The sequence below is a fragment of the Thermobia domestica genome, chromosome 1 (assembly GCF_964235325.1).
Source record: "Thermobia domestica chromosome 1, izTheDome1.hap1.1, whole genome shotgun sequence".
Taxonomy (NCBI): domain Eukaryota; kingdom Metazoa; phylum Arthropoda; class Insecta; order Zygentoma; family Lepismatidae; genus Thermobia; species Thermobia domestica.
The window spans coordinates 202,691,827-202,717,147 of record NC_137454.1 but is presented as its reverse complement, the minus strand read 5'-3'; the positions used below and the strand labels follow the sequence as shown (position 1 = coordinate 202,717,147).

Genomic DNA, 25,321 nt, shown 5'->3' with positions numbered 1-25,321 from the left:
TTTGTCGTTGTCGACAATTGAGTGCTAGGTGTAGAAGTGTGTGATGAAAAAGCAAATATTTTATCCATATTGATTTAAAAATCTTTACCAGCACAAATGAACGATACAGGTACTTCTAAAACGTCAGAGAAAACTCATATATGGCCTGATTTTAATTGTTGTTTTTTTAAATATAAAATTTAAATTTGAAAAATGTATTAGTATGTATCAACAATTGTAATTCTTTCATATTTTCGTAACCTCTTCTCACTGACATGTGGGTACATCCTATCTTTTAATCCTGAATTTCAATACTTCAATCATTACAAATTGTTTTCAATTACTATCTCTCTCACAACTTGACTCACCTCCCTTTTACAACTTTACTAAACACTTCCTACCCAGTACCATAAATTGCCCAACAGAATGCTCGGCTACATTGATCTCTGGGTGTTGAGGTCAAACTTTCCAACCCATACTCAACAAGCAGCGGGATATACAATGAACTATTTTTTTTTATATTTTTCAAATGCTCTTTTAGTATCTGGAGATACAATACAGCAATATAATTGCGAGGAAATCTGGGCACTCAACTGAGTGGAACTTGAACCACAATCTTTCTTTGCTGAGCAATTGCTCTAACAATTGGGCTAGTACTGACATGGTCAACTTTTGTGTTTTATGTGTGTTGCCCTCCAAACAGCCATCTAATGGCTATCAGCAGAGGCAATCCAACTCGGTGTCTATTTCAGCTAAAGTATTAGCATTTCATATACATAATCACTATTTTTTTATATTTTTGAAATATGATCGTGTAGGCACACACATTTAATTTCTTTGAAAATAGTCAGAACAGTATAATATTCAACAGGTAGTAGAAACACGCAATTTCCAATACTGAACTAATTTTTACTGCTCGTTAATTGCCACAGCAAGTGAAATGAAATCGTGTTAACTTTTATGTTTATTTATTAGTCTTAATAATACTGGAAGCTTCTCAACGAAAACTTGGAAACCACATACTGTTCATTGATTAGTTTGCAGCTTAACGTTCCTTTCAGCACGACGTAAACCTACAGCTTCAAATGAAATCAGTTTAACGTCCCACTATTATGCCCTTTTGGCTAAGGGAGAGCTTCAAGTGAAATACGAACTAGATGAGCTCGTACCGGGAATCAAACCTGGACCTTTCGCACCGAAGAAATGTATGCTAACCCACTCAGATATTATTCTATCTATTGTACACTGGAAATCACATAAGAAAAGCATAAATTACGATAGCTCAACCACTTCTTGTGCAATATCAACTCAGTCAACATGAAATCCTATAATTTAGTGTCCTACTTATAATTCCTTTAAGATAAAAATGACAAATGCAGATGAATGGTTTTGAAAACAATAGGTAAAATGATGAGAAAGAAAACAGTAATAATCCAAGAAGTTCACAGGTATACTGTTTGTCAACTAAATAGCCAACACAACAAAACACAAATACATCAAAGATTGTCAAAACACTTCGAACAGGATTCTATTATAACAAGACAGGAGTGCAAATTATAATTCAGTTTACTAAAAACGATAGTACATTTTACTATATTTAACGAAAACATTTACATGGTTGAAATATCTATATTACGACTCTTAATGAAATGATCGTTAAAGCATTTCACTGTTTTTATATTTCGCCTTATAATCAAGTTCATGATGTTCTATTCGTCGTCTGGAGGAATACCTAATTCTTCATCTGTCCATTGGGATGGGTCGGGATACGGGAACTCTCCCTACAAAAAGGAAGAAAAAATTAACATCCATTTCATAAACCATAATCTTCATTATACACAACCTGTACTACAAATGATTTTGTATTAGTTTCAATTAACGATCAGCACATTAAATACTTTTGTTTGTTTGTTTGTTTGTTATATTTATCTTTCTTGTCGAGAGACAAACTTGTTTCAGGCACTCCTGGGATTTAGTCCCTAACTTCCGAAAAAAAAAAAAAAAGAGATAGATAAAAGAATATGGTACCACGCTGAGGAATTTTAACAAAGAGAGTAAGTTAACATGTTCAGGAATTTTAATAATCATTTTATTTACTTAAAATTCTGTTTCCTGAAAACATCTTACACTTCCTCCTAGCTTTCGACTCTCCACCTGGAGCCTTGGTGGCTGGGAATAAATATATAATAAAAGTAACAAAAACATCAGCGAAATAAACAGGAACGGACCTATCAAGGAAGGCAAAAAGCATCTTGTCGATAGTTATCCATCACACATCAAATACTGGTGCTGCATAATATGGAATGGTGGGCTCGAGTGTATATTCTTTTGATCAGGCAGGGAAGGCTGCCAGCTTAGGTTAATGTTTTTGTTGTAGTTGTGCGATTATGAATGTATTTTTTTTTAATTACTGTCTCCCATTCTTTGCTTCACCACCCTCATCTACGTCAAGTTTCAGAAATTCTAGAAAAATGAATCTTCAAAACTAAGTTTTTTTTTCTTTCTTTTCTTCTTGGCAGCAAATAAAATTAACTTTACATATGTTTCTTTTAAATGTCTCAAAAGACCTAACAGCGGGCGTTCTGCTTTAGCATCTCTAAGATGTTCCTTGATCTTTTACCTTTTTTTTTTTTGTTACGACTATATAATATCTGACACCTACAATATATCTCGTAGACTCCTAATTTTTCATTGGGACAAGTATAATAGCGCTTAAATTGGGCATTCTTTCCCGAAGTTTCTGAGAAGTTTTATGTTGTGCGCAACCCATACTGAGTAGAAATCTTATTCACTACAGTTCTCAATTTGAGGAATAAAAGCAGTCCAACCAATTTTTTATCTGTAGGTCTATCGAGACGTAGATTTCTTTTAACTTGGTTATACCAATTTAATAAAACAGTGGATATCATGTTTCCAATTTACCGACAAAATGTTTTTAGCAGTTATCGACTTTTTTTTTCACTGCTCTACCCTTGTCTGTTCCTTTTCATTTTCTTAATATTTGTATTACTATTTGTCACATGTTTATCCTCAGTGAACAGGGTAAAAGCTAGGAAGTGTACGACATTTTCGGGAATCAGAATTTCGAATAAGTAAAATAGTAGGCTAAAACTCTTGTTTAAAGTTAAAAATAAAAATGAATACTTTAAAAATTACGAAAATAAAACCTTTAAATACTTAATTTTAACCAGAACTATTTCGTAATCTAGCTTTTCCTTAAGAAGGGTGTAGTGAATTATTTATACACTACAAACGGTATTCCATTCTCAACATTTTTCGATTAATTATCCTTTTCAAATTTATGATAATTATTTATTGTATATTGATTTCGTTTAATAAGGTTTTAGTTACCTTTCCAATGTTTTCAATGTAAGAATTTTTTAACTGCTAAGACTTGCCATTAAAAAATTTTTGGTATTATGTCATAGTTTTGTTTGCAAAAGTAATGCTTAAAAAAACATATAAAAACTATAATGATCTTACGTCCATAAAAAATGTAATGGTTTTGAACTCTTCAAAAATCCATCGTGTTAAATTGGTGTTATTTTGAAAAGTAAATAAACACTTCAAACATCGTTCAGAATCAGTGTTGAGATATTAGTTGTACTCCTGTTTGAAGTCTTTTGCCTGGGAGCTAAAATAATATATATATATAAAAGCGAATTTGTCTCTTGGTGTCTGAATTGCAAAATTTTATTTCTTCTTCGTACGCATTACGTAAGTGCGTATAGCAGATGGAGTACTGGTATGTCCTTACCGAATTAATAAGACCAATCTTGCAGCTGTTAAGCAAACATCATTAACTTGTGTTGGGCATGTACTTAACTTTATTATACATTTGTAACGCCAAAATATCTTTGAAGAAAATATTTGAAGTTTTATTATTCTAAACGTGCAAGGCATGTTTATTAGGTTAGCTTGGATTATAAGAAGTTGTTATCACTGAAGAATATAAGATTCTTTCAGTGTTAGTGTCGGTGATTTTTTTAAGTAACTTACTATTTCAAATTTATTTCCTGTAAGTGATCCTATACATTAGGTAGTATCGTGGGTACACACATTCTTGATCCGACCTGGTAGAGATTACGGGCGTCTATAGCATTTGTACATTTTTGGCAAAAAATATCGAAGTTCAGGTTGGTTTCTACTTAATGTTGAAAGAGTCAATATTATTTATATGTATTCACATCATGTAATTCATTGCAGTAATCCAAAGTCTCCTTATTGACAAACACCTACAGTGCTCATATATATATATGTATGAACAGTAAATTTGTAATGCTGTCAGTAATTACAAAGAAGTAAATTTTAATTCGCACACTATAGAAACTAGTGAAATCTTTAACTTCCTTAGATACATACTACAAACTAGTTAGTAAATTCACTAATTTCATTTAGATACACGCAATTGTGAATCACTGATGAGGAAACACAATTGGCATATTTGAAAAAAAAATCGGCATATTTGAACTTTTTTATGGTAATAAATTATTTGGAGCGGATTTTTTCTTGTGACTGTGTGAACAATGAGATTATAAGATTTTTTTTTAATAAGATGAACTATGTACCAAAAAAAAAAAAAAAAAAAAGTGCGATTTGTAAATTTTGTTACAGTGTTTTAAAATATGGTGATCGTGTTACTTCATCAGTAGCGTATAAGTGAGTTTACTAGTTTCCATAGTATGCAAAATACTCCTTTGCAAGTGAATTTTACCTTTAAAGATTATTAACATAACAAAATCAGTGTTTGTGCATACAAAAGTACATTGAAGCTGCCCTTGTCGACAAAGAGAATTTGTACTACTACAGTGAATTGCATGATGTGATAACATATAAAATAATTCCAACTCATTACAACATTAAATACAATTCACTATGTGAAATCCTCATAATTTCGACATAAAAAAGTAGAAGTGCAACAATTGCGGCTACTTCTACCTTATTAGCCCAATTGACGAGTGTATGGATCCAAAATTATAAGCTCACAAAAAAAATACTATCTAATTACTATTTGGTCTAGGAATTAATTCGTGCGGGTGGACAAGAGATGGCGCAACGAACGGAGCGTCCCACAGTTCCGTGTATCCACACATGTGTTGCAAACCCCTGTCATCGCGTATCGTTCGTAGTATAGGGCAGTGGATTAAAGCGTCAACAACACCAGTTTGTAGTTAAGTGAACATGGCGCAATTTGTGCCTGATAAAGTGTTTTTGCGGGGTGTCCTGCTGCATTACTTTAACATGCAGAAAAGTGCGACTGAAAGTCATCGTATTTTGGTGGAAGTGTATGGTGACCATGTTCTAGCTGAGCGAACGTGTCAGAAGTGGTTTGCACGGTTTAGAAGTGGTGATTTCGGCTTGGCAGACCAAGAGCGAGCTGGACAGCCAAAAAAATTTCAAGACGAAGAATTGACAGCATTGCTCGAGCAGGATTCGTGTCAAACGCAGGAACAACTTGCAGCAGCATTAGGCGTTGATCAAACAACAGTCTCCAAACGCTTGAAAGCCATGGGAATGATTCAAAAGATGTCACATTGGGTTCCACATGAATTGAAAGACAGAGACGTTGAAAGACGAAAAACCATTTGCGAATTGCTGCTTCAACGACAGAGCAGAAAGGGGTTTCTGCATCGAATTATTACGGGTGATGAGAAGTGGATCCATTACGAGAACCCTAAACGAAGAAAGGCCTGGGTGAAACCAGGTGAACCAGGTCCATCACAACCAAAACGAGATATTCACTGTGCAAAGGTTATGCTGTGCATATGGTGGGATATGAAAGGTGTGGTGTACTACGAGCTGCTGCAACCGGGTGAAACTATGAATGGAGAACGTTAACGACGACAATTAATGCGTTTGAAGCAAGCTCTGGCCAGAACACGACCAGAATGGGAGAACAGACATGATAAACTTATTGTTCAACATAATAACGCTCGCCCACATGTCGCAAAACCGGTCAAAACCTATTTAGAAAATGTCGGATGGGAAGTTTTACCCCACCCGCCGTATTCACCAGACGTTGCTCCTTCGGACTACTACTTGTTCGATTGCATGAACAACGATTTGATTGGACAGCGGTTTACTTCTTCAGAAGATATCGAAACATGGGTCTCTGACTGGATCGCTTCCAAGGATGAGGACTTCTTTCGCCACGGAATCCGTACATTGCCTGACAGATGGGCGAAAGTGGTGGCTAGCGATGGACAATATTTTTCTTAAGGTATTTATGTATTTTGTGTTTGTACTACAGCTTCAATGTGTGCGTACCAACCGCACGAATTAATTCCTAGACCAAATAGATTATTTACAGACAACTAATTTGAATTTCAATTGTATATTTTGTGCCATCTCCAACTATACTTTATACAGTACAATGTGGATAATGTTACTTAATGCTATCAGAGGCTTTGGTTAACGTTTGTCAACGGTGCTGAAGAAATTTCCGTTGAAATCACATCACTTCTTGTAATATAAACTTGACGTTTTTCTTCAACACCGTTGATAATGACGGAAGCTATCCGTTGAAACTGCACCGTAGCTTACTTCTGAATATTACTGAATTATGAATTCAATCTCTTTAAGGATATATGAAACGGAAGTACTACTAAAAGTGGAATCTAAAAGCCATAGGAATAAATATTATTTCTAGGGCCAATAACAGTAAACAGTTTTTACTGAAATGGGCCCACGATTCATTTTTGTTTTATTTACCTCTTGTGTGCTGTTTTGTTTATGTTATGTCGTGAACCTGTTTGATGTTTCATTTATAATTTCATGTTCGTATCATATATGGAGTAAGAAACTTTTGTCTTAAAATGGACCCTCCTCGAACGGCGGTGAGCTTCCCTGGGGGCGCACTTGTCCTTCCCCCCCCCACAGCCCTGATTTTATAGGCAGAATACTTTTTTTTTCTCTTTCTTTCTTTAAGAATACTTTCAACTATCAGCTTCGTTTTCAAGCAGTACATTCGACAATTAACAGACTTAACATAATACAGTATTTGTCAGTCTTAGTTTCGAGGCGAGCCGTCTGAATTAGTTTTGAGAAGTATTGCCTTGTTCTCCTGCAAGGATAAATTATGCATGCTATTTCGAACTTCTGTTTTGAAGATATCTAATACGTTCCTTAGGCTTTTGTTTCTATTGATAACCGAACTGCACACTTTCTCAACTTCGGAAATGACGTAAACTGAAGAATGCTAACTCCGGTTTCAATGTTGATTTACATAGGCCACAATAAATAAATAAATAAATAAAAATAGCTATATCTTTTTTTTTTTTTTTTTTTTTTTAATTCCATTTAGCGTCCCAAGAATAGAAGGAATGCCTTTGTTAAACCTCCATTCAAACTGGAAGTGGCAGAAATCAGTCAATTCCGGTTTCAATGTTGATCCCTATAGAACAAGAACTGTAATAGAAAGTGACAAGCGGTTTGCAACAATCGATTAAGTGTCTGAAGACATCACAACACGCAACACTCTGCCAAAATCGAAAAAGCTGAAATTTACTAGTACTTCCGATATCACTGTTTATTTCCATACGGCCAAGACGTTTAGAAGGGATTTCGAAAAGCGGTTTTTTGACACATTCAGCATCCCAACAAGGAGTTTTGCCTCGTCCTTTACCTATCTATTTAAACTGAAAGTGGTGAACAGCTAAGATTTTTCGGTTACAACACTGATCGCATTCGGTTACAACAAATAAAACGGAAATAGATAACGATAAGCATTTTTTGATAAGGATTCAGTACTGCAAGCAGTGGCATATTTAGGGGGTGGTGGCTATCGGGCTCAAGCCCCCTTCCCCGAAATAAATTTGTTATATGCACAATTTCATTAATTTGTCGGCACCCAAAAGGAAAAATATAAGTGCTTATTATGTGTTGTGCATACCCCCCCTTCCCCCCCACACACACACCGAAACAAAATCCTAATACGTCACTGACTGCAAGAATACATTTTACCTCTGAATTTACTCCTTTATTGCAACACGAAGTGATAAACATCAATTAGAACTTCCGGTTTCAATGTTAAGCTCTGCAGAGATTTTTTTTAAAAAAAGTAATAGATAGCGAGTAATGGATTGTTAACAAGGATTCAGGCTCCTAGGAACAGGTTCTATCTTTGATATCTTTCCTCCATTGCAACTTGTGGCTATAGATAGGCCTATACTGTTTCAAGTCTGAGTATTACATCTGCATAGTTTGGAAGTCTACCGTAGTTTCACATTCTCAAATGAAACTCACTAGCTGAAATTCAGTATTTACGTCAGACTTTCATCTTAGCTGCAATAAACAATTGACATATTTCAATAAGCAATATTTAATAATGGTAGGTCATTTTTAACTATTACTTGCACCGCAAGTCATGTGGCAGGGAACATTACAAACTTTGAGAGAACTCAGCTGCGAAATTAAACTACCCCCTAATTTTAAGACTCTTTGTATTGATAGTATGTTCTGCTAATAGCTGATTTGGTCGGGACTTGTGTTTTACTCGGTCGTTGTTTTTAACAGTCGATATTCTGTTCGTAAATTGTGAGCATGACAGGCATATAGAAACTCCTCAAATGGGATAGAATCACAAACATATAAAAAAATTATCCTTTCCTACTTTTTCCCGAGGGGGGTTAGGGAATGGTCGTTACCCAGCATTTCATATAAGTATCTTATTTCAAATATGTAAAACAGTAACGACAAGAGGACAACACAATATACATACACATCATCTTATCTTCATTTTTAATTGCTACTTCAACTGCAATTAACAATTAAATATTTTAATTGCACCTTTGCGATTGACAGTTAACAATTACAAGTTTTAATTCCCTGGTGACCAATTAACATTTGACTTAAATTTAATTGCAAATTTTGACTGAATTCAATGGGAATTGATATCAATTGCAAAGAACAAATTGAAATTACTTGCAACTGAAATCAACTGCAATTAATTTTCAACGCAATTACTTTCAATTGATTAATTGCAATTGATTTTAATTGATTAATGCCCAACACCGTATAAAAGTTATTCAGCTCGCAGTTGCTCAAGATTAAACATTTTCGCGTTGTAGAAATGTGAAATTGGTTCGCAGTAACTACGTAAATTACATAAAAAAAAGAAAGGAAAAAGGACTGGTATGTAATTGAATTCACTTTCCACAAATATATTTCTGGTTACTAACTAGTTCAAGATTAAAATCAATATGTTTGTAGTTTCTCAGTGAAATCTTTTATCACAAACCAGCGCAAGAAATCCTTTTATTACTTATATAAACTTAGGGGTGTTTCTACCATTAAACTCCATAATTTCTACATAATAGCACTAAACTAACTTCCACTTCAACCATAAATTTAACTACAGAAACTAAAGAATATCAGACTTTCATGCTGACAAGTGTTTATGTTTGTAATACCTAAAGCAATATCCGCAAAACTTGGGATTTTCTTCTGTAATAACCTAAAAGCACATTTATATATTTACTGAAAAGAACATGCCTATTTATTTACTTAAAAGAATTTGCAAGAATAGTAATGTCTCCAAAATATTCTCTCTTTTTCTTGCTGAATTCACTCATCTCCTTAGTTAAGGAACGCCTCAATTTTATTATTACAAATAACGTATGGATATTTGTCCCCAAATGAAAAACATTTTCACAAAGTAAAAATTAGGTGACTATTATTATTTATTTTAATTCATCTATATGACGGTAAAAGAATAAACTACAAATGATAATGTTCTTAGCACATCAGCCAGTAAAGACGTCGGTATCGTAACGCAAAAATGTCGCCCCCCCCCCCCGCAGGATTATTTTTGAGCCCTCCTTCCCATGTCCATTAACTTCCCACAGTATTATTTCCCTGTAGAAGACAATGGTTAATAAATCTCTGGAATGTAATAAAATTACAATTAAAAAATTAATAATCACCGAAAAAGGCAAAAAATATTTTCCCTTAACCTTCGAGTACTAAGATGATTTTTTAAACTGATGTAGGTAGAATGGATGAATTTTCACCCAGAGCATATTTTTCTTTTCTAAAGTAAATAATGTTGTTCAGGGAAATGGATATTCCCTATTCAGCTCACTTTTTGTAGCGTATAGTTCTTAGCATTTGCCTCGCGGCGGGCCACTCAGTTACGCCACTGAAAGACGTGCATGTTCTCCCATGAGAGCGTACTCTCCACTAACCAAATTAAATGTACAAAAGTACTTACGTATATATGTTCTGGTTCATGCCACAGATGCCACAGAATCCACCACCACATGAAAGCACCAACTGCCTCAGCAGCAAATTTCACAGACTTGGTTGGTTTAGGACCTGCAGAACGATAAACCCAACTACGAAAGAAAGAAAAAAAAATACAAATTAATAGAAAACATCTATTAATCATCTACATATAAACTATATAAATGATCTCTTTTCAAATAACATATACAAGTATTATATTTACCTATTTATCTTTTTTCTTTCTGTGAAGAAGAAACCAGACTTAGCCAGTTACTCGCGTGCGCAGAGACATAGAATTGGCAGACAATCTACGATCAGCGTAGAATATTGTACAATATTGAATTAATAGCATGTAAAGAAATCGGCCTGAGTGCTAACGCGAAGACAACGTATATAACAAGTAGGAACTACATTCCTCGAGATGACAAACATTATAATCAATAAGAATAAAGTAGATGAACTGAACAGATTTACGGAGATCAGAACTTTTAACCACTGTACATGCGGCATGAAACGGAACCAGTGCTTCTCGTTTATACCACATTGGTTAAATGCTTAATCTCTTATACCACATTAGTTCAATGCTTAATCTATCTTACAGTATATTATAATTACAGGATTTTACCCGAGTGTACAATGCATTTTAACACACATTTATTTGTTCATTTGCTCAAATTCCAGAAGCTCAAAATTCTGAAATTATTATTTTTTTCGCAACGAATATACTTTTTATTCAAGAGACCAGCCAGGTGGTTTTCCAGGCAACTGTCCCCAGTGAACCGTTGATAATATACACAAAAGTGTATGGGAACAATAGCACTTTATGAACCCCTGAGCAGAAAGCCAAACGAACGACAACATATTCAGAATGTTTAATGTATTATTATTTTTTGAACTGTCTTTTGTGTATCGTTAACCCAAAACATTTATCAACTCCTTACATTTTCCATTGTGGCTAGCTGGAAATATTTATAGGAGACTATTAACCGTGAGAAATCCTTGTTAGATCTTTTTCTCAAGGAGGTACAAGCGCGCAGTGACTGTCATTGTTACTCGAACTAAGCATATCCACCTACGTGTGATTACCGTACATTCATATATAAGTTTTCATACGCCAACTAGTAACATCATAAGGAGGCTACCACCAATACCAGGATTTTCCAGTTTTACTGATAACGCTCAAATCCAACGCTGACAAACTTTGTATTTCTCAGGGACAGTGTGCATTCGTGTCTTTGTCGATTGAAAGCCTCGTTAGGCCGTTCTTCATATATATATAGGGAAATAATATTCAACGTTTTATATATTCTACAGATAACTTCGTGAAAACGTGCTAATCTGGAAGTTAATATTTGTCCATTGTGAGAGAAATTGAATCATTTTCCTGCGTTGTTCGCCAGTTGCATGGTGTGAAATCTGTGGTAGTCCAGCCACTCATCTTCAAGCTGTTTGGAGGACTAGTAGAATCATTACGACAAAGAGTGGAAGTCAATGCAGTCTTGGATAATCACTGATCTCCCTACGCCAGTGACCCCCGAAGTTATACCCCTGTCCCGCTTGTGAAATAACATAAAAATAGTGATAAAATATTACTTGTTTTATTCCTTATATAGCATTTAATGCGTGCAAGTACTCATGCATATTTTATATATAATTTTCTGGATATATATAATAAATATACAGTACCCAGATAACGTATTCGAATTTCTTTTATATGGTTGTTGACATTTCATGTACCTCCTATGTCGTTGCATGTACATTTATCACTTCGGAGAGAAGAGAATCTTAGCTTTTCGACATTTAAGATTTACATCTACAGTCTTTTCCTATATACAGTATATTACGAGTATTGAAAACGTGCAAGTCTCCGACCACTCAAGAACAGCGCTCAGTCATTAGGTTTTTAGTCGCAGAAGGTGTAAAACCAAGTGGAATTTTTTCTCGAATGTTGAGACAGTACGGTAACAGTTGTATGAACCGTGAGAATGTGTACAAGTGGGTTGATCGGTTTAAAAGTGGCCGAACAAGTGTAGGTGATGAACCCCGATGTGGACGTCCAGTGGAAGTTTTGGTTCTTCGTTGGAATCGAGGATTGACGGACTTATTCGTGATAACAGAAGAATTACTGTTGAAATGATAGCTGAGGAAGTTCAAGTAAGTGTTGGAACTGTTCACAATGTCATTAGGAACATTTTAAAGTACAGAAAAACGTGTGCCAGATGGGTTCCCAGACAATGAGGAAGTTAAGGCAGCGGTGCAAAGGTGGCTTCGGGGTAAATCGAAAGATTTCTTCGCCAAGGGAATTACGAAGCTGCAAGAAAGATGGGACAAATGCATAACTGTAAAGGGTGATTATATTGAAAAATAGCCTTAGTTTTGAAAGATTGAAATAAATCTTTATTGAGCTATAGCAATTTGTCTCTTTACTTATTGAATGCCCCTCGTATATATACTAAAATGTTTACTATACCAGTTTCATTATGACACAAAACTGAAATAGAATGTTCGATTTCTTTATCATTGACTTTTTATTGTTTTCAGATAATGGAATACAAAATATTTAACATTCTGATTAAGATGGATAACATCAATACCGTTCGAACGAAGGAACGATATTTATGTAGAAATATTTGTAAACTGTTGAAGATTTACATTACTATTCATATAAAGTACAATTCTTTGTTATTTGCTATCATAACACAAATTTTGATGTATTCTCTCATACTGAAATAAATCATCGAATATTTTAAATTGGTTGTTTGTATTAAGAACGAACGAAAGAAAAAAAATCTTACTTTTCTGTTTCAAATACCTCATTGTACTAACATATGCAGCACCTCCTATGATATTACAGACTGATTGCATTTCACTATAATTATATGAAGCATGATCAAAGGAAAATGGCACACAATTAAAATTACAATTCTCCTCCTATAACAACATTGTATTCCACAATTCTAAATTGACATTCAAGCTGTCCCGTTAAATATGTGGGTTTAATGAGCGATAATATCCTCCTTTCTGTATCCCACAATTACATGCTTTCTTTATTTCAGAATTAAAAGAAAAGAGTGGCAGATATGAGGCATCGCTCTTTCTGGCTATAATATTGACTTACTCAATTCAGCCATTAAACAACACATAATGAAATTAATGACATACGAAATCAGTGGCGTGCAGTGACTTTTCTCACAGGGGACTAGGTTCGAAGAGAATGTGCGCTGTACAACGCTTCTTCTACCAAGCATCCTTCTTTCAAAAAATTTATAATTTCAGTCACAGTTTTATTTGAAAAATCTAGAGAGTCTGTAAACCGATATTAATTCACTCCGCAAATTGTTAAAATAATAATAATAATAATAATAATAATCTCCTGTAACTTGATTTAAGGGTCAAAAACCAGCAAGCAGGAAATCGAGATTTGAAGCACTGAAAATTCTTTGAATCTAACAGCTCAAGAAATTGTAACTCGATGAGATCTTGAAATCTCACCTCAATTTGTCCAATCATAGTATCAAAAATATAATTGTAAAGACCAACATATTTAATTTTTGTATCTGTTGAGTCATCTATTTTACGTCTTTTATTACAAGGTTCCTGTTGCCATCTAATTCTACTTTTCTATAAGTCTCTTCAAAATCGTTTCTTGCATTTCTGTTGAGATACCATATCTTGTACTTTTTCGATGCAATATTTCATATCCAAGGTTTAACTTTAAAGAATGTTAAATAGTATATCCGTGCGGGAAAAAAAAAAAAAAAAAAAAAAAAACTTTTAGTAGAAATTCAAAATCGAAATCTTTCAATGATAAAACACACATTTTTGTGTAGTCATGAACGCTTCGGTGTCCCAATTATCTGAATCTTCTACAATGTTCTTAGAACACCGTAAGGGTTATATTTGATTTTCATTTACTGCATTCACAATTCTGGAATTGTAATTCCATCTTCTATTGGCTACTGTTGGAAATCGCTTACTTACTTCTGATTCAGCAAGCGCGTTACAGCGTTTCGATGAATATGAAAAGAAATTTGGAATGCCACTTATTCTAAAAAATATTTTACATTCCTTGATGTGATTAACAGACTGTGGAACAACGAGATTGAGTCTGTGATGATAGCGGTGTATGGTGAGTGCACTCAACCACCTTTTCACAAAAGATTGTAAACCGTTCAAATGTCCAGAAAATGTGGCAGCTCCATTTATAGCCTAGTGCTACAAGCTTTTGCTTACAATTAAAATGAGAGAGAATTTGGAAAGCATGCTCACTGAAAGCAGTTGCAGTGCAATCACTAGTAACATCTGCAAAACAAATAAATCTTTCATGAATATTGCTGTCTTTCACGTACCAAAAACGATTGAAAGTTGAGAGAGCTTTACAATGTTCGTAGCTTTGTCCAACATTATTGCTGTAAAATTGTATTGTTTATTTCTGACTTAATTTTACCCAGAATTACGTCACCAACACATTTAATAATATGATTCTGAATCCTGTTTAATGTTCCTTTAAACACTCCCGTGTTGTGGAGATGACAAGTCAACATGGGCGCCTGAAGGGTAGGGCAGTGTGGGGTCTGGGCCCTCCTCTGACTCACGAAAATATATACGTAATATAGCAAACCACGTATATTAAATACCAGAAGCAACATAGCAACCATGGAGATGGGCCCCTCCTTAGAAAATTTTCTCGTGCCCCTGCAAGTCCATTTAGTGTCATACTTAGAAAGTAACTGAATTACTTCAATATAGTTTCCCTAATTGACAGAATCTTCCTGTTCGTTATGTCCTCTAAATGTCGTTATGTCCTAACTATAAAACAAGAGGCCTAAATCAATCGGTTCATTAGTTCTCGGTTTGAATCAACTTCTGCATTGCTCGCTCAATTGAAAACCAATTCTGGTTCTCCCGAAAGTCTTTAATTTAGTTATTGTGGATAAGTGTGAATAACACTTTTCGTGGCGCAACTTGGGTTTGTGAAAATTGTTCATGTCACAAATACCATCATTATTCCACACGTCTTTTTCTATGTGGAACAGAATACAAGGCCAGCAACACAGTTTTTTGTTGACTTACATGCAGTTAACTATTTTGAAGAAGCGAAATAATCCGTTTTGATATTATGTGTGTAATCTTTCATTTTTGTCTGAATGGAAATGCTTGGAGTTGTTCTACCACTGGCTATTATTGGTTGCTTTTCTTGAAAATTAAGGAATCCAAATGATACTATGAATAATTGGTCCAGAATACAACACTGAAACGACCGATCCCCATCCCTACTGTTCTCTGTATTAATTGAAGTAATGTCACTATTTGCCCCATCGCTTTGCTGCAAGGGACTCGATTTCTCAGACGAGTCCCCTGCTATACTTTACTCTTTGAGTCACTTTCAAAATATATTGATAATCTAAAAAGTTCACACTTCACTAGATCTCTTAAAGTGTTAAGATTAATACTGTAACTTTAATTGCGTTAAAACTATTAACTGTAAAAAGCAAACGAGCATTAAATTCGTTTACGACAAAACGCACGAGCTTAAGAGCTTAGACAACATGATATGGGACTAGTTGGCTGGATCCTGTTCCTTTCCCCGAGAAAAGCCGATTAAAACCCGAGCGTTTCCGATGTACACTTCGCTATCGCACCCAGCACACAAGCGCTGACTCAAGTTGTGTCAGAACAGTTGAAACAGTATTATTTTACGAAAATAGAGAAATACAAACAATGTTTTCGTTTTCTTTGGTATATATTTATCACAAAATACTTTAATTAAAATGCATGGGACTAGCCTAGTCTCCTTGACGGCACGCCGCTGTATGAAATATATACAAATGTGCATGCAAAAACTAAAACCTACAAGACAGAACAGCACTTCAGAGTTACTTATTTCAAATGTCAATCGTTATGGGGAGATTTTTTTAAGTCAGAACAAAAGGAGTGCCGTAAAAAATTATTAACTTGATATTACGGATCAGTCTCTCGCAAGAGTAGCAAGCTGTTGCCGCGAGTGCATATACAAATAAGGTTACGATTATGTTATGTAACGCCATAAGCCAAATTAACTATATGATTAATTCAATACTTCAGGAATAATTCATGCTTAAAGTTTCCGAGTTTGTTTGATTTCTGGACTCATCAGGTTTGTACATAATATAAGCTACTTCCAGTTAATAACGCCGTTGAAAGAAAGAAGACATAGAAACGGAAGCTATTCGATATTACCATCATTGTTCTAGAAAACTCTGACACACCTTCGCTTAATTAAACTACATCAGTGGAGAGACGATCAAAGAATATTTGAGATGTCTGACGCCGTACACAGTTTTAACCTAACATTTTTATATCCATCACCTTCAACACATAAATAAAATATTACACACAGTCACTCAAGGTTACTCCGATAATGATTCTTATGATGGTAGATTTGAAGTCGCCATATTGGTTCTAGAAATTTCGATTTTCTGATCGTCTAAAAATTTAATAAGAAAATTTTGGGTTACCTGAGTTCTAGTAACATAAGCACTGTTGACTAGCTACCGGACTCAACCAAATTTCACTCCCATTTGGATTTGATCTTCGGTCGGATCCCGCCGCTATTAACAGTTCTGCTTGTTCCGTGATGCCATTTGAATTATGGCCGGAACGAACGTTATTTCGTGACGATTGTTCACAAGAGGTTAACACAATTTGGTACAGAGGATCATTTATCACCAAAACGTAGTATAGGTTATTTCTAAATAAAATTTCCCACAAGTTTACCGAAAGAAGCGACTTAGCTAGATAATTTCTAAATTCCAATCACTCTGCGTCGCCACGGTAGGTTTAAGTAGACGGGTTGCTTCCTTTCCTGTGTGTACTTGACATGCTTACCCGCACATCAAGCATAATATATCACGTCCTAATAATAACAAATGTAAACATCATTACCCGCTCCCATTTACAAACTTGTATTATCTATCTATTAAAATGCTACAATAGCAATTAAAAGCGCCTGAGCTCCAACCTATAACTTTAGCATTCAAATTTCTCATTTACGGTTGTGTGTGATTTCACGTTTAACAGAGACAAACATTTTAGGTATTTGTACTTTAAATAGTCTAAATTAGTTAACTATACCTTTTTCATAAAGTTTATGATATAAAATTATTGTTCAAAGCCTTTGTATTTTAATAAGCCTTCTCTAAAATCAATGCATGTGAATTGTGGTTCCATCTTCCGAGTTCTTTTAAACTATATGTTGAGGACGTTTATATGTTTATGGTCAATCCTTTCGACAATGAGATCTCGGAAACTACAGGCTCTAGAAAGATGACGTTTTCACTGATCGATTGGAAATTTTGCGTAGATTGTCCAGTTCTAATTGAATATTTTTAAAAAACATGGAAATTATTTCTTTATTACATTTTTTAGGGTACACTGGAAGCGTTGAAATTAAAATAAATAAATAAATAAATAAATAAATAAAGCATCATATCCTATGCGTTGTACATTCGAACACCACATTGTTGTACATTGGGGTTGTATATGTCTCAGGCGTTTGTTTCATGGCCAAATAATAATGAAAAAGGAAGGATAACCATTTCTCGAGTCTAAGATAAATCTTTATTTTTTTGAGTATTTTGCCCAATGAACACCATATATAACTGACATTATAAATAATTGTATATGTAATGTATTTGCTTATTACATACTGCATGCAAGAAGAAAGAAAACACTGGTCATACATGAATTAGAAACTCCAAACGGAAGTAGGCTCAAATCTTGCAAACGGTGCGAGATATTGATAAAAATAATCGAAAAAAATATCCCCTTTATAATACCCCTTGCCGATTTTTTTTTAATCAAGACGTCTTTTACTTGTGTCTGTAAAGGAACATGTACATATGTTGTGAGGAATGAGGAGATTTATGCTCATATGCGAATGATGCGCTGTGTAGAGAGCGCAGGTTCAGTTAGTTATTATTAAATAAATATATGAATCCCAAAAATTTAACTTTTTAAGTCGTACAGAAATTTATTTATTATTCTCACCTAATCTCGTCATATGCAACTCAACTCCATCGTCATCTCGAAACAAAAAAGTAGCGTAATATTTGCAATAGTACCAAAAAAAAAAAAAAAAAAAAAAAAAAAAAAAAAAAAAAAAAAAAACCGAAAAGGAGACGATAATTATAATAATAGTTTAGTCTCGGTTTCAGCAAGAATCACATCACAAAAACTGTAGGAATATTACAGGATAGATTTAAGAGTAAGTACTATCAATCGCGAAGCCAAATTAACTATTGACCTGAAATAATGAAGTTTTAAAAATAACTATACATGTAAGTGTACATTTCGTAAGAACGACAGCATGTATTATTCGAATAAGCAAAAAAAAAAAAAGTTTTGTATCTTAGAATGTTGATTGTGTATCGATAGCAACGATAATATATTGTGTGGTAAGATGACTGTAAATAGCCGAGATATAACTATACAATAAATACATTCGAATAAACAACATTCGCAGTTTTTGTGCTAATTTAATACGTGTGCAACTCACTTATTTGTACTAGGGACCAACGATTACGTTATATAATGGTTGACCGGAACCCGGGAATAGCTAAATACTGGTAAGAAGTTTAGTAAACCAAGTTTAGCAGATAACACCAGTGAGTGCTACGAAGTTGTTTTATTCATTATGTACTGTTTGAAAGTATAGTTAAATACATGCATCATTGAGTCGATTAATAATTATACCATCTTGAGGAGTGTAAAGTTAATATATAGAAACACTAAGATGGATTTATCAGATAGTGAAGTTAACGACATTAGGACTAATCAAAGTAAAACTGGTGCATCGGAGAATTTGGCAGATGTACTCAAACAAATATCTCGTCAAATGAACGACTTGCAACGAAAAATTGATGTGTCTCAACAGCAGTTGGATGACAAACTGAATGATTTGCAACATAAAATGGAAGAACAATTTGATGACAAAATGAACCGATTCCAACGCAAACTAGAAGATAATATATATATCAACGGCTGGAGCAGAGAAACGATCATAAATGGGAACAGTTACATCAGCAGCAAAACCAAATGAATGTACAAATTAATGCCAGATTCGAGAAATGCGAACAGAAAATGGAACAGGTAGCTGAAACCTTTACCGGAGTACAAAATGCCGTCGAAGTTATAGAATCGGTTGTAAACGAACATTTTAATAGGATTAAAGGACTTCAAGAGGAGTATCATACTTTCAAGGAAAAGTATATTTTTGCTAAGGAGATGGAGCGCGATGATGGACCTAGGAATATCAATCGACCTCCTGATAATGGGACAGAACCAACACCTCATTCCCAAGCAATTTTTGAAGATAGCGGATCATCGGATGGTAGTGAAGAGAGCACCGAATCAGGAAAAAGAACGAGGCATCCTACACGGAAGAGTAAGAACTCTCACGGTAACTGTAAGTGTTCTAAATCTTATAGTACTGATACGCCTTTGCGATTCAGTGAAATAAAATCCTTAACAAAATTCAGTGGTGTGCCTGAGGACATCCCAGCTAGGGTATTTATAGAAAAATTCGAGGATGAGTGTGAATTAATGGGAATTAAAGAGTCAAAATTCATGAAACTTCTTCCTCATGTCTTATTGCCCCCATGTTTGACTTGGTTCAAAGCAATCCGAGATAACATTAATGGGTATTCTGATTTTAAAGAGGCGTTATTGGCAAACTATGAGAACGAATTCATGTTAGCAAATAGGGACGCATTACTAAGAACGAAATCATTTAACCCTAAGATACATAAAAATGTTACCGAATTTGTAGTGGCCACATATAATGAATTAAGAGCACTTAACCCAAACCAACCAGAATCACGTATAATAGCTTCTGTCCGTATTTTATTACTATTTAGATTACAACAAATGTTGATGACCGCTCAATGTGTCAATTTTAACCATTTGATTATGTTAATTCAGAGTTACGAAAGCCAATTTCTAGCACAAAGAAATAGCAGAAATCCAGATAAAAGTCAGGTTACTTCTAGTCGTAATAATATTAATTATGCGCATATTCGAAATTTAAGTATTCAAAATAAAGATAGTGTTAATTTTCCAGGAAATAGTGTCCATTATTTTGGTACTAGAACAAATAATCAAAATAGTACCGGCAATTTAACTCAACCTAATTATAGATATGGTAACGGTAACAGAAGTTACCGGAATTATAATAGGAATCCTAGTAGAAATCGCAATACGAATCAGCGTACTTTGTCACAAAATAGATTCCTAGATGGACAAGTTTGCAGTAACAGAAACTCAAATTCAGGATCTTTATGTAATCGATCGGAACATACTCAAGAGTGCGGAATACAATGTACTTTATTGGAATCTACTAATCCTTTTAATTTAAACTAGATGGTGCTGATGTGGCTTGGATTGAAACCACATCAGCGTTAAGTGTATCTAATCAATCAATTGAGGATGAAACTAAATTAAAAGTTGTGCACTTTGGCAACCAACGGAAAACACTAGAAAACGATGGATGGACTTAGTCAAAGCTTTAATTCCCCCTGAGATTATAACAAAAGTTAATATAAGAAACACATAACAGAGGAATTTTATTCTTGGCGCTCGACCTATTATGATAGAAGCTATCGATTTGATATTCTAGATTGTACTTAGGATTTTGTTAATGTTTATGTTATCCTTATATGTTAATTTAATATTTGTGTTTTAACTGATATTTCATTCCAATCCGTTGTGATTCAATATTTAATCACGTTATCTTGTAATTTAATCAACATCAATTTTGTTGATTTTTCCTATCATAATTTCATCTTATTTTTCTTCTTCTGAATTCTATATTGTCTATGTTGTATTTTACCTATGTAATGAATATATGTGACACCTAATTATCAAATGCAGGAAATATATTCTGTAACATCCCTATTTATAATGAGTTTAAATATTCAAAGAGCCTCGACCACGTTACTATGCTTGGACCAAAAACAAACTTTTAATTGTTCTTAATTTTTGGAATAGATCCTCCTCTACGGTGTTGTAAAGAATTTGAAGTATAATTAATCATAAAAGAATATTATTGATATAATGAATAAATAAACAGGAACATAAAGATATGTATTTATATGTATTGTGAATTTTGTATATACGAGGGCCATCCAATAATTAATGTATACTTATCTTTGTAAAGTTGTCATACGGTCCAGGATTCTTTCTAGAAGTGTTAATCACTTCAAGAAGTCCTGTCGGGAGCCATTAAAGATAGAACGACAGCATGTATTATTCGAATAAGAAAAAAAAAAGTTTTGTATCTTAGAATGTTGATTGTGTATCGACAGCAACGATAATATATTGTGTGGTAAGATGGCTGTAAATGGCTGTAAATAGCCGAGATATAACTATGCAATAAATACATTCGAATAAGCAACATTCGCAGTTTTTGCGCTAATTTAATACGTGTGCAACTCACTTATTTGTACTAGGGACCAACGATTACGTTATATCGTGTAGCAGGATAACTCGTATTCATATGCATGAACATGGTGCCATGTTATCAAACTAGTATATCATGTATGCTGAAAAGACGGTCCAACTCTGAAAGTTTAATTTAGGTTAGGTCCCCAGTATAATTCACGTACTAGTTATCTACCGGTTTTACTCTCCACTGACAACATGGTCTGCAGATAGAGAATATACGGGCCAATGAAGATAACATGTATATTGTAACTGGACAGTTGTAGTGCAAAATATCTACCACGTATCATTACCGAATTAATTTAAATGAAGGCCTACCAAGTCGTATTAATGTTTACCTAGCTTATTTAAGATTTTGAATCACATAGTCAGCATAGGTCATATGTATCCCTATGTATATGGCACAGATAAAAAATACGAATATTATAACAATACAACCGTAACATTGAACATTAAATAAAAGGGTTATAAAGTTCATACGGAACTCAATAATAATAAATTGAACGCAACCTAACACAACCTAAAACACAAATTCAAACCACATTCAAATTAAACCTGTAATGTACCGTTACCGATAGAATCGATACGTTACAAAATTATCTTAATAAGGTAGTAGGTAGAACAATATAGCACATGGGATTCGGTTTTTTCCCCACAGCCTTTTTGTTCTCCCTGTTATATACAATATAACACGAAGTCACTATAAGTATGATCATAAGATTAATACAAAGTTCTCTATCTAATTTGGGTCCTTCGGCCCAGGCAACCAAGGAAAGGATTCCCATAAAGCTCCAGGCAAGGTAAATAGAAATGGCTTATGAATTCTCAGTGCACCAGGTAAGCAAAAAGTGTCCAGCAGTACTTAGCTGACACTATAAGTACTTGCACTTATAGCTACTTACTTTAAACATACGCAAAAAGCTTTTTTATATTAATACGTGAAAGTAAGGGCGTTTGTGCCGTAAAGCAGGTCCAAGATGTTAAGGGATCGTTAGATGTCATATTTCTGATCCTACTCTCTGGCGCTTAGCCTGAAGATAGAATCAAGTGTCATTATTCCAGTAGTGACTGACTTCGATCTTTAACAAGTACATGATTCCACTTTAGGCAATTTCCTCTCTCATACAGCCTCGGTGTTGAAAACCGGTGTTAACGAGTACAGATTAAATGTTACATGTTGCTAACTCCCATTCGCTTTAGTAGTCATGGACAGTAAACATAAAAGTTTAAAGTTATACAACGAGTAAAAACTCTGGGTGAACTTTACGATACCCGCTCCAGTTGGATTTCTTACGCACAGAAAAAAATAAGGAAATAGTTTTGGAACTGGGGGGCTAAGTAATCTTTCTTAACCTAATCTAATATAACCCTAACTACTCTGAACCAAAAAAAAGGGTTAAGTTTAGAGTTGCCCATCCGTTTTTCATAAAAATTAGGAAAATTTACAGGAGAAAATAAGGTAAGAAATGGTGATTTGGAGTTCTTATGTGATGTTTAGGTGTGTAAGTTTGGCAGTCAAGTTATGTTTAATACGAGAAAAGGGCATTATTATTGCTGTATCGCCGGACCAATTTGAAAATCGAAAAAAAATAACAAAATGTACTGCATTCGGTTATATTTGGATGGATTACATTAAGTTACGTTAGATTACGTTACATTAGGCGTGCAGCATAACTATAAGAATCCATAGTATAAGTAGTAGTAGGAACGGGTTAGAAGCCCCGCAGGGGTTGATTGGGATATCTTCTTGACATGAAATGGGCAAATTAAAAGACTTGCCCAAATTTTACTGTACATTTTACAATCTATGGATCCGTATAGTAAAACAAGTGTACCTCTCCGCGAAACAGTCTATCCGCCTCCATATACAGTGCCGCTTACAACAGCAAAAACAACCAAAAAATACAACCACTTTCTTAACTTTTACTATTCCCCTCACCTGACTTTCACTCATCCTTCCTCACAAACTTAAATAAAGTCTTCCATTGACCCGGTAAATTTCCTAAAATTGATCCAGCAATACAGCTGTTAAACCCGAGAAAAGATATAGAAAAGTGGCTACTATCAAGAGGCGGAGGATTTCGATGATTCAGCAGCATGGTAATCGTATAAGATGGAGAATTAGTGCGTTGAATGTGATATTTCCGCATTGAGTTTAACAAAATTACATAAGAAAAATGAAGAGAATCGATCAATACTTTTTTATGAGAACCACATATTACTGGGTTAAAGTGATAATTGAAGCTTCTATGAGAATATCTTCCAGTCACTGTTTTAGTCTAAGTAGTCTTGCGGGTAACCTAACGTAAGCTAACCCAACAACTTTTAATGTTTTAACTGCATTTCCTAAATTTGAAACTGCAGGAGCATCTCTATACTTGTTAAGCCAAGAAAAAATACAGAAAATATACCAAGAAAGTAACAAATTTTATCTCCCCAAATCCAAAAATATGCCGAAATTACACTCGATTAAGTTTAACAAAATGGATCAAAATTTCCTCGAAAAACCCTATTCTATTGAACCCTTTCAAAGCGATCCTATTTATCGAAGTGCAGCTGGAGTGGATATGGTAAGGTTCACTCTAATAATTTTAAAGATGACAAGCTGATTAAATACAAAAGACACTATTTATACTCATTATGTTGTGGCAACCCTGTTCCTAATTTGAACTTACAGATTCAACAAAACTTAAAACACGTAACACAAAACCTTAAAAACCTAGCACTTAATAGCACTCACGCATGACTATTTCGTAAATGATTTGTCATTTGGATATTTCTATTTCGGGCGACAAATATACATCTACGAAACAACGAAAGACCACCTAAAACCACCATTTTAATCTTTGAGCTAACAGCCAAATAATATATCTTCCCGAGGCCAAATCCCCCGAGCTTCTGCTAAGATCTTCTTTCTCTTCTACTCACACACAGAACAAAAACTTTAGCGCCTTTGAGCAGTCCTGATTTCGTAAAATAGTACTATACAAAGAAGTGAAAATTTTCTAAAATATATTAGAAGTATATAAGTTGCGCTTCATATTGTGAAATTGCTGTAGACTTCCAAACAATAATGTTCAGTTGTGAAACTAAAAGTGGTAATTTATCACTTCCTGTGCCAATAGACGAATAAGGACCCTCATTCTGTAACGGCTGAAACCGATAATAATGAATTTCTCAAAATTTTGTAATTTGTTCAAGTTGGGAATTCCACAAATTTGTTTTAATTTAGAAAAACAGCGTGAGGAATAAATAAATAAATAAATAAATATTTCTTTCTTTCATGTATGCTCTATTAACGAGGTAAATGCACTTTGAAAATTCTTTTTTAAGCTCTGCATACTGAAAACGTCCCCGTGCCATGTTTCTGCGGAAATCATACAAGTGGAACCAGGCCCGTGCTGGCCCACCGGGACACCGGGACGTGTTCCGGTGCGCCCTCCGAAACATCACAGTATAAATAAAGGTACAAATTTTTAGTAATAAATTCTTACAGTTTTATTGGTAAAGAACCCGTGAAAGGCACAGTGCGGCCTTTACATTAGACGCCCTTGCGAGACCACATCAAAAATGGACGATTTTATTCACTCTTCTATCTACTATAGTCCTGTACAATACACACATACAGTTACTATTGGTA

The 25,321-nt window shown here is 34.4% G+C and overlaps 1 protein-coding gene across 1 annotated transcript; it reads right to left on the bottom strand.

Moving 5' to 3' along the window:
• Positions 1-1,411: 1,411 nt before the first annotated feature.
• On the bottom strand, positions 1,412-24,598 carry LOC145692955 (NADH dehydrogenase [ubiquinone] 1 beta subcomplex subunit 2, mitochondrial-like). The gene is made up of 3 exons (XM_081768552.1): positions 24,422-24,598; positions 10,190-10,313; positions 1,412-1,760 (listed from the first exon to the last, which is right to left on the bottom strand). Exons 1-3 carry the CDS (start codon positions 24,517-24,519, stop codon positions 1,689-1,691), a joined length of 294 nt encoding a protein of 97 aa, XP_081624678.1. The 5' UTR covers positions 24,520-24,598; the 3' UTR covers positions 1,412-1,688.
• Between the last annotated feature and the right edge of the window lie 723 nt (positions 24,599-25,321).